General features: G+C 42.7%; 1 protein-coding gene across 1 annotated transcript; it reads left to right on the top strand.

Moving 5' to 3' along the window:
- Positions 1-3,338: 3,338 nt before the first annotated feature.
- On the top strand, positions 3,339-14,057 carry LOC136764249 (stonustoxin subunit beta-like). The gene is made up of 3 exons (XM_066718116.1): positions 3,339-5,353; positions 6,681-6,710; positions 12,725-14,057. The coding sequence occupies exons 1-3, from the start codon at positions 3,388-3,390 to the stop codon at positions 13,276-13,278; spliced, it is 2,550 nt and encodes an 849-aa protein (XP_066574213.1). The 5' UTR covers positions 3,339-3,387; the 3' UTR covers positions 13,279-14,057.
- The last annotated feature ends 426 nt before the right edge of the window (positions 14,058-14,483 follow it).

The raw sequence follows: 14,483 nt of genomic DNA, 5'->3' as shown, positions 1-14,483 counted from the left end.
CTCTTCAAAGTCTATAATAGGCATTCAAGTGTATGTTAAATATGTTTCATTCATATTAATTTTTTTTTTTTTTAATGAAAATAGATATAATGGAATAATTAAATATATATTTGCATTTAATCTGAAATACAGTTTATACCAATACAGCAGGCAGGAGTTCTTAACATACTGTATAGCTCCCTATCATGTTTTTAAAATGGTATCTTCAATATATATCTCCTAATTGTTCTTGTCAAATTGATTTTCTTTTTAGTAGTACTCTGTTTATTTAACAAGTTAACCCATAATTTAAAAGACCTTACATGTTAGTTCGTATGTGCTTATTGTGTGGAAGCTTTTGATGAATGGAGAATGCTGCTGTTTTTTTATTATTTAAACTCAATACAAAATCTGTACAGATTATCAAGATATACTAATGCAATACAATTAAAATAATATTCAATTTGTGAATTCAAGTAAGGGTAATTGAAAAAAACATCAAATAAATACAATTGCATGAAACATTTAATAAAAGTCTTCTGAGTTAAAATGCTGATTCACATTAAGAAAGCAATAATATTATTTAAGGAAACGGCTTTACATGCAGATTTCTTTTCATTTTGGAGCAATTGAAAACCCAGCTAATCGATTGCTTTGACTATATAGTCTTTCCTTACTGTGTAATGTGTAAAGTGATACAGAGTCTGTAGCCAAGCAGTCATTTGTCAAGACTGTCTAGTCTCTGAATAAGCTAATGTCAGAAAATCTGTCATTACAGCTTTTATTTGCCACAGATAGTCTATATCAGAGTTTATAAAGGCCATTTGAAGCATAACTTTAACATATGTATCTATTATTCGAAGCTTATGTCAAAGGACACTCAAACTGTAGCCGTCTACGATGCCTGGTGGTGAAAGGGAAGAGGGCACCAGGACTAGGACTGTAATTGAAATGGTAGAAACTCTGCACAGGTTTGTTAAACTGGTTCTTCTGGGTTGAGCTAGCTTATGGCAAAGTAAGGCCATAACCTTGAATTACACAGAAACACAGGAACAAGCATACATACATATATCTTTATATATAAAAGTATTTTTATTTTGAGGTGTGTATGTGTCCTGTCCTGCGTGCCCCTCATTCCTCTTGGTGTACCTTGTCTGTATACCCTGACTGAGCAGGATAGTACCTGTCCCCTCCCTTTCAGTGCTGTTTACGCTCTCAATCACAGTAGTGATGGGCAGGATGATTACTTTTTGTGGCATGGCGTGGCGTGATTTGATTCAGTTCGGTTTGGTGAATTGTTTACATTCGTTCATTTGATTCACTGATTCAATAACACAATGCAAAGTTTAGCAAAGACCATCACCACAGACAATGGGCTCCAGCTCATGTCTCACGAACATACCATTTACCTGGAGAGTAAAGGAATCCAACACATCTGCATAGCATTCTACCACCCAATGGCAGGGTGGAGCGCTTCAATCAGTCATTGAAAAATGGCCTGAGAGCATACCTAGCCCAGGGGTGTACATTTGACAAGGCCCTCCTCCAGATGTTGTTGAACTACAGAGCAACACAACACTCCACCACAGGGATCTTGTCTGCATCCCTCTGCTGCTCGTCTGGTATTCTCTCTGCCCTGATTCGCACACGCTACTCCACTGCTCCGCTCCCTCCACTGGCTCCCAATTCCGGCGAGCAATTAGTAGGAGATTGAGGTGGGATGGGAGAGGAGGGGGGACTGTTGAAGAACAGGGATGGACAGGACAAGACGTGAGAGGACAGAGGAAATTAAATTTACCTTGAATAACAACTGCTCTGATTGGCTCACATTGCCTTTCTTCCTGCCCAATTTGTAAGCCACACCCACTAACCTCCCCATTCACAGCTGGGGATATTTTTGACTAGAAAATTAATGTGAAATTCGGTTCTGTGGTACTTTCGCAGCTTTTGCTTTAGTGGCATGCAAACATTTTGTTTAATCTAGCCTCTACTGTCTCTTCTGCCTTAGGTTGTCTAGTCATGGAGGCCAGACCAATAGAAATGGCTGTCCTGGGCCGGCCCCTGTACCCAGGCATGCTGTATGACTGCCGCGATGACTCCTACATCCCAGGTACTGAATCTATGATATTAGCATTGCTATAACAGCAACTGAAAAGAAACCTGTATAGTGTATTATTATTAATACAGTTATTATTGGTAAAGCATACATTGTAGTACAAATGTGCTAATAAGTTCAGGCATAATACAGTAAAGTTCCAGGTGTGTGCTAAGGGGTGTAGTAGACACTGCACAGAAGCTGCAGTACAATGTTACAAGTGCTAACAATACATAAGTAATCAGGAGTTAATAAGAAAGTGCCCACAAGCAAGAGTGCTGAACTACCCAGGTGATCAGGCTGCTGAATTACAGGTTGTTGTAACTTAGCTGTAGCTCTTAGCATGATACATTTGGACTGCCTCAAAAGTGTATCGGTGGAGCTTTGGATAGCTATGAGTCCAAACAGCATAGAGAAAGCTAATGCCACTCACTGCAGTTTGTTCAGCACCTCTACTCCCTCAATAACAATGAAGATGCCCCTTCCTCTTCCTCTCGTATCGCATATATGACCATGGTCTGCTTCTCCAGCTCCCTCTGTGCCTTGTCTCCTTCAGAGTCCTAGAAAACAAAAAGATGACTCACATAGGGACCCTCCATCCTGAGTACCCCTCAGAGTACCCCATTCTACCCTCACACCCATCCTACTACCCCACGCCTCCCACATCCTACTACCCTACCCCACCTGTATGCTACCCCTCCTATATGCTACTACCCCACCTCCCTACACCCATCCAATATCCTACTACCCCACCTCCCCACATCCATTCATGATCCTACTACCCCACTTACCCACATCCATCCTATATGTAACAACCCCACCTCCTCACACCCATCCTATTATCTCCCCCTCCACCTCCAGATGGAACAAATTATCTTACTAGATACTCTGATAAGGCCTGCCTCATCCTCAATATTTCCAAAAGTATATATTTTTAGTGTTAGTAACACCTTCCATGTCCTGCACCCTGCTTTACAAAAAATGTTTAGTTTTTACTTTAAACTTGAAGGAAAACCTTTTTTTTAAGAAACTAAATATTTAATGAGCAGCCCTATAAAACAAATTTTTGTATTCCTATTTTTGAAAACACCATATTTTAAGTAAGGGGATTATTCTACCCTCTTACAACAGCAAAAACAGATCTAAAACAGTAATGATTCAATGTAGTACCTTTAGTGTTAACTGCTGGTGAAACATGCAAAATGAGAACTGAGGTATTGCTGACACTAGTACTACTCTCCCCTCCCTTAGGTGTCACCCTGTGGGATATAGAAGCTGTACGCAATAACCTGGATGTACATCCAAAACCCAACATGGAGATCAACATCACAGAGTCCGACTCCCTCCATGAGAAGTCCAGCCTGATGGACATGAGCGCTTCCCTGAAGGCCAGCTTCCTGGGGGGGCTGGTGGAGGTGGGCGGGTCGGGCAAGTATCTGAATGACACTGTTACCTCCACACAACAGTGCAGGGTCACCATGCAGTACAAGCAGACCACAGAGTTTAAGCAGCTGACCATGACTGAGCTGGGCAATGTGACATATCCTGAAGTATTTGAGAAGAAGACGGCCACTCATGTCATCACGGCTGTGCTGTACGGAGCCCAGGCTTTCTTGGTATTCGATCAGACAGCTTCTAAAGACGAAAATAAGCAGGACATCCTTGGAAACCTACACGTAATGGTCAAGAAGATACCCTCATTCTCCATCGAAGGCGAGGGAGCTCAGATAATGACAGAAGAAGACAAGAAGAAGGTGGAAAAGTTCATCTGCAAGTTCTATGGTGATTTCCAACTGAAACAGAACCCCACCACTTATCTGGAAGCTGTGCAAGTATACAGCAAATTCCCGGAGCTGCTGGGAGAGAAGGGGGAGAAGGCTGTGCCGGTGAGAGTGTGGCTGTATCCTCTGATTGACCTGGACTCCAATGCAGCTCGGCTGGTACGAGATATCAGTGTGAGTCTGGTGTCAGAGGTTGAGAAAGTGCTGGAGCAGCTTGCTGAGGCCTACATGAGAAGTCACAGCTTGAACTCCAAAAATTTGGTCAGCCATTTTACAGATCTGAAAAACAAGCTGGAAGATTTCCAAGGCAAGTTCGAGCCATACAAGGAGATTTTCCAGAAAGCTCTGTCCAGAATCCTTCCGGCCATACAGGGGGGTGAGAATGAGGAGCAGGCACTGGTGGAAATCCTGCAAACCCACAACAAGTCACCTTTCAACTACAAAAAGATGCATAAGTGGCTGGATGAGAAAGAGTCTGAAATAAGGGTGTTGCGATCCTACACTAATGGAATGAAGAGCATCCCTATTGTGACAGATGCTGAGCTCTGCGGATTCCTCTTTGATCCCCACATACACATTGCCTTCTGCTTCACCTTCACCTCACTGCAGTATGAAGACCAATACCTCTCAACACTGACTCAGTACCTCCAGTCTGAGGAGTCCACGCAAGTGGAGATTTCAAGTTCAGTCTTGAATTCCCTAAAAGAGCCTCAGCCATGGTTCAAGTCACCTGAGCTCTCAGCCTCAATGAGAGTGAACCTTCAGCTGTTCACAGAATTTTCAAAGGCCAATATGGATGAGGAGAGAACCAAGTTTGTCATCACTTCCATCTCAGACCCCTCTAATCCTGGAGCATCCATCCGCTGGTATCGCAACGGGATACTAGAGGATCCCCAATTCAAGCCTGTATCAAAGCCTCCCCCACTTGTATTGACTGATAACCAGCATGACCAAGTGACCCTGAAGCTGCTGCCATCCCCGACTGGAAAGACTGAGCGATACAGAGTGGAGCACAGAGCAGTGCAGACAGGGGATAAAACAGGCACAAAGCCAGAGGAGCAGCAGTGGACAGTCACTGACACTCCTGACACACCGGAGACCTGGACTCTGTCAGGGCTAAAGCCAGCCACGCTCTACCAGGTCAGGTACAGAGTGATCAGTGCTGTTGGAGTGAGCAAGGAGAGTGACACCACTGAAATCACGACCAAACCCGACCACACAGGCCCACAAGAACTTTCATTTAAAAGAGTAGGGCAGGGGAAAGTTGAAGTCACATGGAAAATACCAGCTCCCTCTGAGCAGAGTGTGCTTTGGTACAGCGTTGAATATAAAGATGAAACAAGTGAGGATTGGGTGGCACACCTAACAAATACCCAGCGGGGCATTTGCACAATAGAGGGACTGAAGTACACCAAGTCCTACAGATTCAGGGTGCGCTCCATATTTGAAGCAGACACCAGTACAGTCTGCCAAGAGACTGAGCTCCCACCTTTTCCAGGTAAGAATAATGTTTGTAGGTATGGGCTTTTATGTGGAAAATTTAAAATATCACACGAACGAACTCTATAGCCGCTTTCACAATGGCACGTATTGAACCCATGCTCAAGTATTCAAGCCCGCCAGAGTGACTTGAAGCTGCTGCTGGACTCACTTAAGGTCAAGACACAGTGTCTTGCTGTTCAGCTGTATGTTACAATTTGTTACAAAGTGTGTTCATACCAGGGTTGAGATATTCAGCTATTTTACTAAACAGGCTTTAAAATTAAAATAAAAATAAAAATATGAGGAACTTTGTTTTTTGGTTTATACTTCTTTAAATATTTATCTTATAATAATAATAATAATAATAATAATAATAATAATAATAATAATAATAATAATAATAATCCTTATACTAATATAACACTTAGTACTAATATAAAACTCCCAAAGCAGTTTACATTTTAGGGTGTCCCACCTCCACCACCACCAATGTATATAACTCACCTGGATGATGCAAAGGCAGCCATGGTGCACCAGTACTATCACCACCCATCACTCATCACTCATTGGGGAGGTGGGCAGAGAGAGATTATAGACAATTATTTATAGGGATAATTTTTAGGAGCCATAGTTTGAAATGTGTCCAGACACCGGGTGAATACCAATATGTTTTACTCAACTACTTCATGAAATTCAAAAGTAAAGGTGAATAAGAGAAACATTTAAGTGATAAAGAAGAATATTACAACTACAATTACAACTTTACACATATAAGTTATTGTTGTCATTATTGTTATAGCCCACCACAGTAAGGAGGGAAAAATGCAGCTATTTATGCAGGTTTGGAAAGTGAGGGGTCTTCTTTAGTCCTCTAGGAAGGCAACTCCAGTACCTCACACAAAGGGAAAAGAAAACGTGAATTAAATTTGTGAAACTATAGACCTATTGGTGAATGAGGCCCTAAAACTAAAACAGACCAATTTGGTTCACACAAGAAACATGTGTCATATAGAAATAACTAGGGGTGTGCATCTTTCCATCTCTGATGATTCGATACGCATGTAGATACACTGTCACCGATACATTAGATGTAAAAACTGGCTATTCCCCATGCAATTATTATGACAGCTAATTTAACACATAGCAATGTACAAGTCTACAAATGTATATTTTGAGGTTCTCAAACTGGAAAATCAGTCCTCCATTCTAACATGCCTCTCACAACAAAGTCCCAATATTATTTCCTGTGTAAATCCATGCAGATGAAGTTGGCAATTGAATCAGTGATAGCTTTCAACCATAGCAAGTTTAAATTAATTTAACTTTGTGTATTTCTCTTACAGAACCAAGAACGAGGAATGATTTTCTGCAATGTAAGTGCTCTCTCTCTCTGTCTCTCTCTCTCATTCTCTTTCTCTCATCTATTATCTATTATCTGTCAATCAGTGTATAGGGGCTTTCATGAATATGTTCAGCAAGATGGATAACAGTAAAGCACCCCAAAAGTGCTCAATAATAACAAACTCTAAACAGACCAAATCAGAATGTTTGTAAACAACGACTGTTACTTTAACTTCTGGCCCCAAACGGAAACTAAATAAACAAAGTACCATTACACTATAATTATCAAGCTGATTATGTATTATCGATTTCGAATATGTACATTAATCAGACAAGAAATGAATTAATAAAGTACTTAACATAGTTAGACATTCTGACATGGGGTGTCCAAACTACTGCCCTCGGACCAGATACAGCCCATTTATAATATATAAAAGGCCTGTATATTAATGTTAAAAGTGGCCCACATGAGAATTTTCCTCCATAAGTGGTAAGGTTAGGGATAGAGCCTACAACTTGTTAGTGTCATTGGACAACCCAGTCTCACTATAGAAACGTCAACAGGCTAACATTTAGACATTTCTGTTTTCTGACATCTGTTTGTTTACTTGCCTTTAGGAGGCAGGACATATATGGCATGCATGATTGGTAATTTACGTATTGAAGGCGGGACTATGCACAGTATAAACATAAGAAAGTTTACAAATGAGAAGAGGCCATTCAACTCATCGTGTTCGTTTGGTGTCCATTAATAACTAAGTGATCCAAGGATCCTATCTATTTTTAAATGTACCCAAATTGTCTCTTCAGCCACATCGCTGGGGAGTTTGTTCAGATTGTGACGCCTCTCTGTGTGAAGAAGTGTCTCCTGTTTTCTGTCTTGAATTTCTTGAAGCCCAATTTCCATTTGTGTCCCCGGGTGCGTGTGTCCCTGCTGATCTGGAAAAGCTCCTCTGGTTTGATGTGGTTGATGCCCTTCATGATTTTGAAGACTTGGATCAAGTCCCCACGTAGTCTCCTCTGTTCCAGGGTGAAAAGGTTCAGGTCCTCAGTCTCTCAGTAGGACATTCCCTTCAGACCTGGAATAAGTCTGGTTGCTCTCCTCTGAACTGCCTCTAGAGCAGCGATATCTTTCGTGAAGTGTGGAGCCCAGAACTGTCCACAGTATCCAGATGAGCTCTAACTAGTGCATTGTACAGTCTGAACATCACTGCCCTTGTTCTCAATGCAAATCAATTCATAACTTTTTTGAAATGCGTTTTTCTTGATTTTTTTGTTGTTATTCTGTCTCTCACTGTTAAAATACACCTACCATTAAAATTATAGACTGATCATTTCTTTGTCAGTGGGCAAACGTACAAAATCAGCAGGGGATCAAATACTTTTTTCCCTCACTGTATCATATCAGCTGCAGTCCTAAATTCTAATAAATAAATTAGTAAAACAAGTAGTATATTAGGGAGCCTCAAGTAGTATATTCTTAAAATCTAACCATCCATTTTCAACTGAATCTGTATCCAATGTGCTCCAGTCTACCTCTTCTAAGTGCCGCCTCATACCGTCAAGGTTTGGTTTTCTAAAATTGTAGATCATTGATATAGATATGGTCCTTGTTTTTTGAAAGAATGCCTCAAAGGTAACCATATTGTGATCACAGTTTGCCATTGGTTCTCTAACTAGTGTCCCTCTGACTATCTTGGTCATTTGAAAATATCAAATCAATGCATGAGCTCGCTGGTTGGTTCCCTGACAAATTGAGTTAGAAAGCAGTCATTTACCATCTCAACCATTTCTATTTCTGCTTCTGTAGTCCCCACTGGGCTTTCCCAGTCTAAATTTGGGAAATTGAAATCCCCCATTATAACAGCCACATCCTTGCTACATGCAGTCCTGATTACACTGTACAATGCAGCATCTTTCTGAATATCTGAGTTGGGTGGTCTGTAACACACTCCTACTACTAATCCTCCAGATCTTTTATTCAAAAGTTTATCCCACAAAGATTCTGTTTTATTACTAGGATCTAAGTTGAGTTATTCTGCCTCAGTGTCATTTCTGACATATAATGCTTCCCCCTCCACCTCTTTGATTTAGCCTGTCTCTCCTAAACTGTGTGTATCCTTTAAACTTGTATTCATCCTCATCATGTTCTGTAAGCCAGGTTTTGGTCACTCCTACAACATCATAGTCACATGCCAGCACTGTGGCTTCTAGGTCTATCATCTTGTTCCTTATACTCCTGGCATTGAGGTACAAACATTTCAGGACTTTCCTACTAGCAGTTTCCCTTTGTTTTATTTCCTAAGTGGAACATCTCCCATTGTCCCATTGTAAGAGCCCAGAGAGCTGGAATTCCAACTGTATTACCCAATCAGGCACATCATATATGTCCTGCCTCCTAAAGGCAAATAACCAATCAGACGTCAGAGAGCCTGTGACAGGTTAGAATTATTTTAAACAGGAAACCGATATATACAATACTGGAATTTGGAGACATTATGCAAGCAGGCGATATGTGCATGTGATTGCATCACTGAGAGCAGAGTTTGACCAGCGTATTCAGAATTTCTCACAAATTGTGGAGGACATATTCTCATGTCCTTTCACTGTTGACGTGAACAAAACTATTGCAGATCAGCAATTAGAACTGATAGACACATAGTGAAACGCTTCGCAGTCGCCAACAGCAGCTCCCTATCGCGCAGTTCTATCACAGCCTGGATCAGACCAGGTTCGCTCATTGAAGACCCCACGCAAAGAGGAAGCTCAGTTTGTTTGCCTCGACGTATATTTGTGAGCAGACACTCTCTCTCGTGACTCAACAAAAGCCACCTGAGAACCAGCTTGACTGACGTCCATATATGTGACATTCTACGAGTGACAATGACCAACTTTTCACCGGACTATAATGACATACTTAGCACCATGTCACAGCTTCACTACTCACATTCTTTGTGACACCAATGTGTCAATTCCCCCAAGGCAAGTCTAATATTTTGATCAGGCTATAGTGAGGATAAGCCTTACTGGTCTGCAGCTACGCAGCCCCATACGCAACAAACTGCGATGCACTGTGTGTTCTGACACCTTTCTATCAGAACCAGCATTCACTTTTTCAGCAATTTGAGCTACAGTAGCTCGTCTGTTGGATTGGACCATACGGGCCAGCCTTCGCTCCCCACGTGCATCAATGAACCTTGGCCGCCCATGACCCTGTCGCTGGTTCACCGCTTTTCCTTCCTTGGAGCACTTTTGATAAGTACTGACTGGGAACACCCCACAAGAGCTGCAGTTTTGGAGATGCTCTGACCCAATTGTCTAGCCATCACAATTTGGCCCTTGTCAAAGTCGCTCAGATCCTTACGCTTGCCCATTTTTCCTGCCTCTAACAGATGAACTTTGAGGACAAAAAGTTCATTTGCTGCCTAATATATCCCACCCACTGACAGGTGGCATGATAACGAGATTATCGGTGTTATTCACTTCACCTGTCAGTGCCCATCGATCGGTGTATATCCTAGTTACATAGCGTGAATTACCATGTACTAGTAAACTATTGTCTATGATATCCAAAATTATTTGAGAACAGCTTCCACACCAACTATTCAATTATTTGAAATCCTGTATTATCATAACTATTGCTTGACACGTGTACATCATGGGTATATGGGATTATGTCCTGTTAATGTTAATTACAAAAAATATAAAATTTTCAGGGTGCAAGCAGGGGCAATACTATTTTGAGATTATCCATGCCAAAGCAGACAATTACTGTGCAATCCAAAATACATTTTCACCAATTGAGCTGGATTTGAGATGGATTGTCTTGGAAAATTCCACTCAACTAATGCCCCATTTCCACTGGCTTAAGCCTGATTTATGCTTCTGCGAAGATATGCGTAAATGTATCTGTGGAGCGATGCAGAAAAGAGGTTTCTGGGAAAGTTTAGCTCATAGGATGGAGGTTCCTCCTACCACCTCTGCTGCTGCGCCACTTGTGGCCACCACATGCTATCTCCTGGAGATGGACACACATCTTGCCCCACGTGTCTGAGACCCAACCACAACCACAGGGCATGCGAAGACCCCCCTTCTGATGCTGCTCATGCAGGGTCCCAGCTGCATCCTAGACACTGCTGTGCTTGCCGCCACGTCTCTGGACAGCAGGGCTTCAGTAGACCCGGAGTTCCAACCCTGAGCCTCTCCGCTTCCTCCACAATGCTGCTTCTGAAGCCGCCGGACCTGTGGTCCCCGCTCCAACCCCAGAGCACAGAGGATGGCCTATGTAGCGGTGCCCCAGGGATCCCTCCACCTTCTCTTCTCATCGTCGGCCTCCCCACCACAATGCCGGCACAGGGGCCCCAGCTCTGTGGACAGAGTGTTCGATGATGCCCTTCTGGCTCCTCACGCCCTATCACTGCACGCATGGCTGCCTTGATGTTGTGCTGGACGCACTTTCCTAGGCCCCATTTGAACCACTGCAATCAGCTGACCTCAAGCTAGTGTCACTGAAGACCAAGTTTCTGCTGGTGATTATGTATGCCAAATGCATGAGCGAGTTACACGCCCTGTCCATACACCCTTTGTGTGTTCATTTTGTGGGAGATGTGTGCAGGGTTCTGCTCTGGCCTAATCCTGTGTTCCTCCCAAAAGTGCTGTACCCGTTCCATGTGAACAGGCCTATAGAGTTGATGGATTTCCATCCTCCTCCCTTCTCTTTGGAGGAGGAGAGTTGGCTGCACCTGTTATGCCATGTGCGGGCCTTCAGGTGCTACTTGGAGTGCACTAAGGACACTCAGTGCTCAGACCAGTGGTCTGTGTCCTAAAGAGCACAGTCACAAGGCACAGTCTCCTGCCCCTTTGTTTTCCTGTCTGCCCCTGTTAGCACATCCTGGTGAGTTCCTCAGATGGAGCTATGCTGAACCGCTTCGCTTCCTACCAGACTATGACTTCCATGTGAGTGGATCCTGGTCTTGTGACTGCCCTGTAGAGATTGCTCCCAGGGATTGTCACGTGGCCTCGCAGGTGTGTTGCCTCCTGAGGCTGCTCTGTATATAGTTAATTCATTATTGTAATGTTTTTATTTGCTTTATGTTGCAGGAGTACATGTGTGTTGCCCTGTACCTTGCTATGTACATTGTTCCTTGAACAGCAGATCTGTGGCCCCACCCCTAGCTAAGGTAGTGGAGCAGGAGGTCGCTGCTTGAGTTGACTCCTGTTGCCCCGCTGTGCATATACTCATACTTAGTTCGTTACGACATAGAGCTTTCTGTTGCCCTAATTCTAGCTGTGCTGGTTGAGCAGGAGGTGACTGCTCCTGTGTTGTAGTTACATGAGTGCTTTCCTGTTGCCTGCACTGTATACTTATTGTTATATCCAGCTGAAGCTATTCCAGTGCTCAGTTTAGTCCGTTGTGGGTGTGTATAATTCCTGTACTGTATATATGTATGACTGCAGCAGAGGGCATTTGTTGCCTCGCTGTTTTCATTCTGTTTAATTCTGTACTGTAGGCCTGTGGCCCCACTCCTGGCTGCACCAGTAGAGCAGGAGGCTGCTGCTACTGTGTTACGTGGAGGGCACGAGAACTGGCTTCTGTTGCCTTGCTTTGTACATTGTTGAATTACTGTTCCCAGTAGCACGTGACTGTGGTTCTCTCCTGGGCAGCCCAGATGTGGCACCCAGGGGCCCCTGTGGCATTCTATCTAGAGTTGGTTCAGCGAGGCCCCCCTAGCAGGTATGCTGCTCGCTGCCTACTCCCTTGTATCAGTTTGGTTATAAAGTAACCCCTCCCCCTTGGGCAGATAATGATAATGATAAAATAATGATAGGCTGTGAATGCAACCCCGGCTATCTAAGACAGAAAGCACTGCCCAAGGGCAGCAAGGTCATGTGGGACTTCAAGTCTCCCAGGAAAGAGTCCTGTGTGCGTGTCATGTTATATATGGTTATGGTAACATATTATGGTAAACTTATAGTTTTATAATAACCTTAATATCTGTTTGCTTCTTTTTACCTTATTTTCTAACCTCCTTTCTGCTTTGATCAGATGCCATTCAACTGACATTGGACCTCAACACAGTGCAAAGGCAGATCTTTCTGTCAGACGAGAACAGGAAGATGACACATACTAAGAATGACCTGCCCTATCCTGATCACCCAGAGAGATTTGACCACTGGAGACAAGCCCTGTGCAGAGAGAGTCTGTCTGGGATTCAATGTTACTGGGAGGTAGAATGGAGTACCTGGGTACCTTTAAATGGCACAGCACATATAGGAGTCGCATATAAAGGAATTGGCAGGAAAGGAAGTGGTCAAGAACAAGTTCTTGGAGGTAATGACCAGTCCTGGATATTGGACTGCGGCCATGGCTCTTACCGTTTTTTGCACAAGAAAGAAAAAATAGAGATAACTGCCCCCATCACCCCTAGAATAGGAGTGTATTTGGATCACAGTGCAGGAATTCTGTCGTTCTATAGCATCTCTGATACGCTGAAGTCAATGACCCTCCTGCACACAGTCAAGACCACATTCACTGAGCCACTGTATCCTGCGCTTGGGGTGGCTATTACAGGTGCTGTAGCTCTGTGCAAGCTGGGATAGAACACAGAAAGAAAGAAACATTTAAATAAAAATAAATAATGGGACACAAGGTTTCCATTACTGGTTTTATGCCGTAATGCATGTATGGATTTTTAGTGTGTTCTTTAGTCTTGTTTCATTTGCATTTGCTTTTTGGTATCACTTCACAAACAGTTTTGTGAGGGTCATGTTTAATTACAAAGCATTTAAAAATGGAAATAACAGTTTATGTATGTCATATGTAATGTAATCACGTGCATTTGCTACACGTAGGAGATGTAAATCATTACACCCCAAAAAACTATAGAATAAAAAATCTATTAAAATATGGTAACTTGCGTTCCTTTGTGTTTCACTATTGTGCATTGACATAGCAAGTGGTTCCATTCCATGACAGTTTTAATTAACTGAATACAATGTATTTAGTCATTCATCTTTACTGATCTTTAATCACTTTGAGTTTTCCTAAGACTAAAAAGGTCACTGAGTGAAATCTGTACAAAGCCATTGTTCATTATTGATAATAATGTGTTGTGACACTTTGCAGGGTTTGGGCTGTGTATATCCAGGTATTAGGGTTGAATGCTGTGGCCACTGGGTTAATTTATTGTGTAGCAACTGGGTGGAAGTTCTTCTAGGTGGAGAGTGTGAAGCAGCTGGTTAGCAGGACATTACATATCTACCTTTCGTGAAGACCAATGAGAGTGTGACATGAAAGGTTATGGGGCTTAGTTTGGTGTAACACAAAGTAAACTGTGTATTCTGCATAGCTTTAACCAATAAACCCTGCTTCTGCACAAGAGATGGAGTCTTTCTTCAATCCTGTAAAACTGAAATCCTCTTCTATTACATTACATGATAGATTTATATACAGGGCCAGACCTGACCCTAGAGAAGCTGCCATCAGTCCAGCAGGTTTTCTAATGTTTCTTTAAATAAACCAAAAACGCTTTAGAACTGGGAAGAGTAATGAAATCAGTCAGATTTGCACAATAATACACAGACTGAGGTAGTTCAGTGGAAAGAAAGCCTAAAGATCCTGCAGCTCAAGGATTTACTGTGGTTTCCTGTGGGTTCAGCACACCTGTACTGCGCTTTGCCATACTGGATCGTGAGTAAACCATGGTGCATTGTACTAAAATGACCCGTGCCATGGTTCAGTTGTCATAATATAGTAAAACAGCAAGCTGTATCCTGGATGACGGCATTGTACCCACACAAATGTT

The sequence above is a fragment of the Amia ocellicauda genome, chromosome 12 (assembly GCF_036373705.1).
Source record: "Amia ocellicauda isolate fAmiCal2 chromosome 12, fAmiCal2.hap1, whole genome shotgun sequence".
NCBI classification, from domain to species: Eukaryota; Metazoa; Chordata; class Actinopteri; order Amiiformes; family Amiidae; genus Amia; species Amia ocellicauda.
This window is presented reverse-complemented; position numbering and strand designations above follow the sequence as displayed.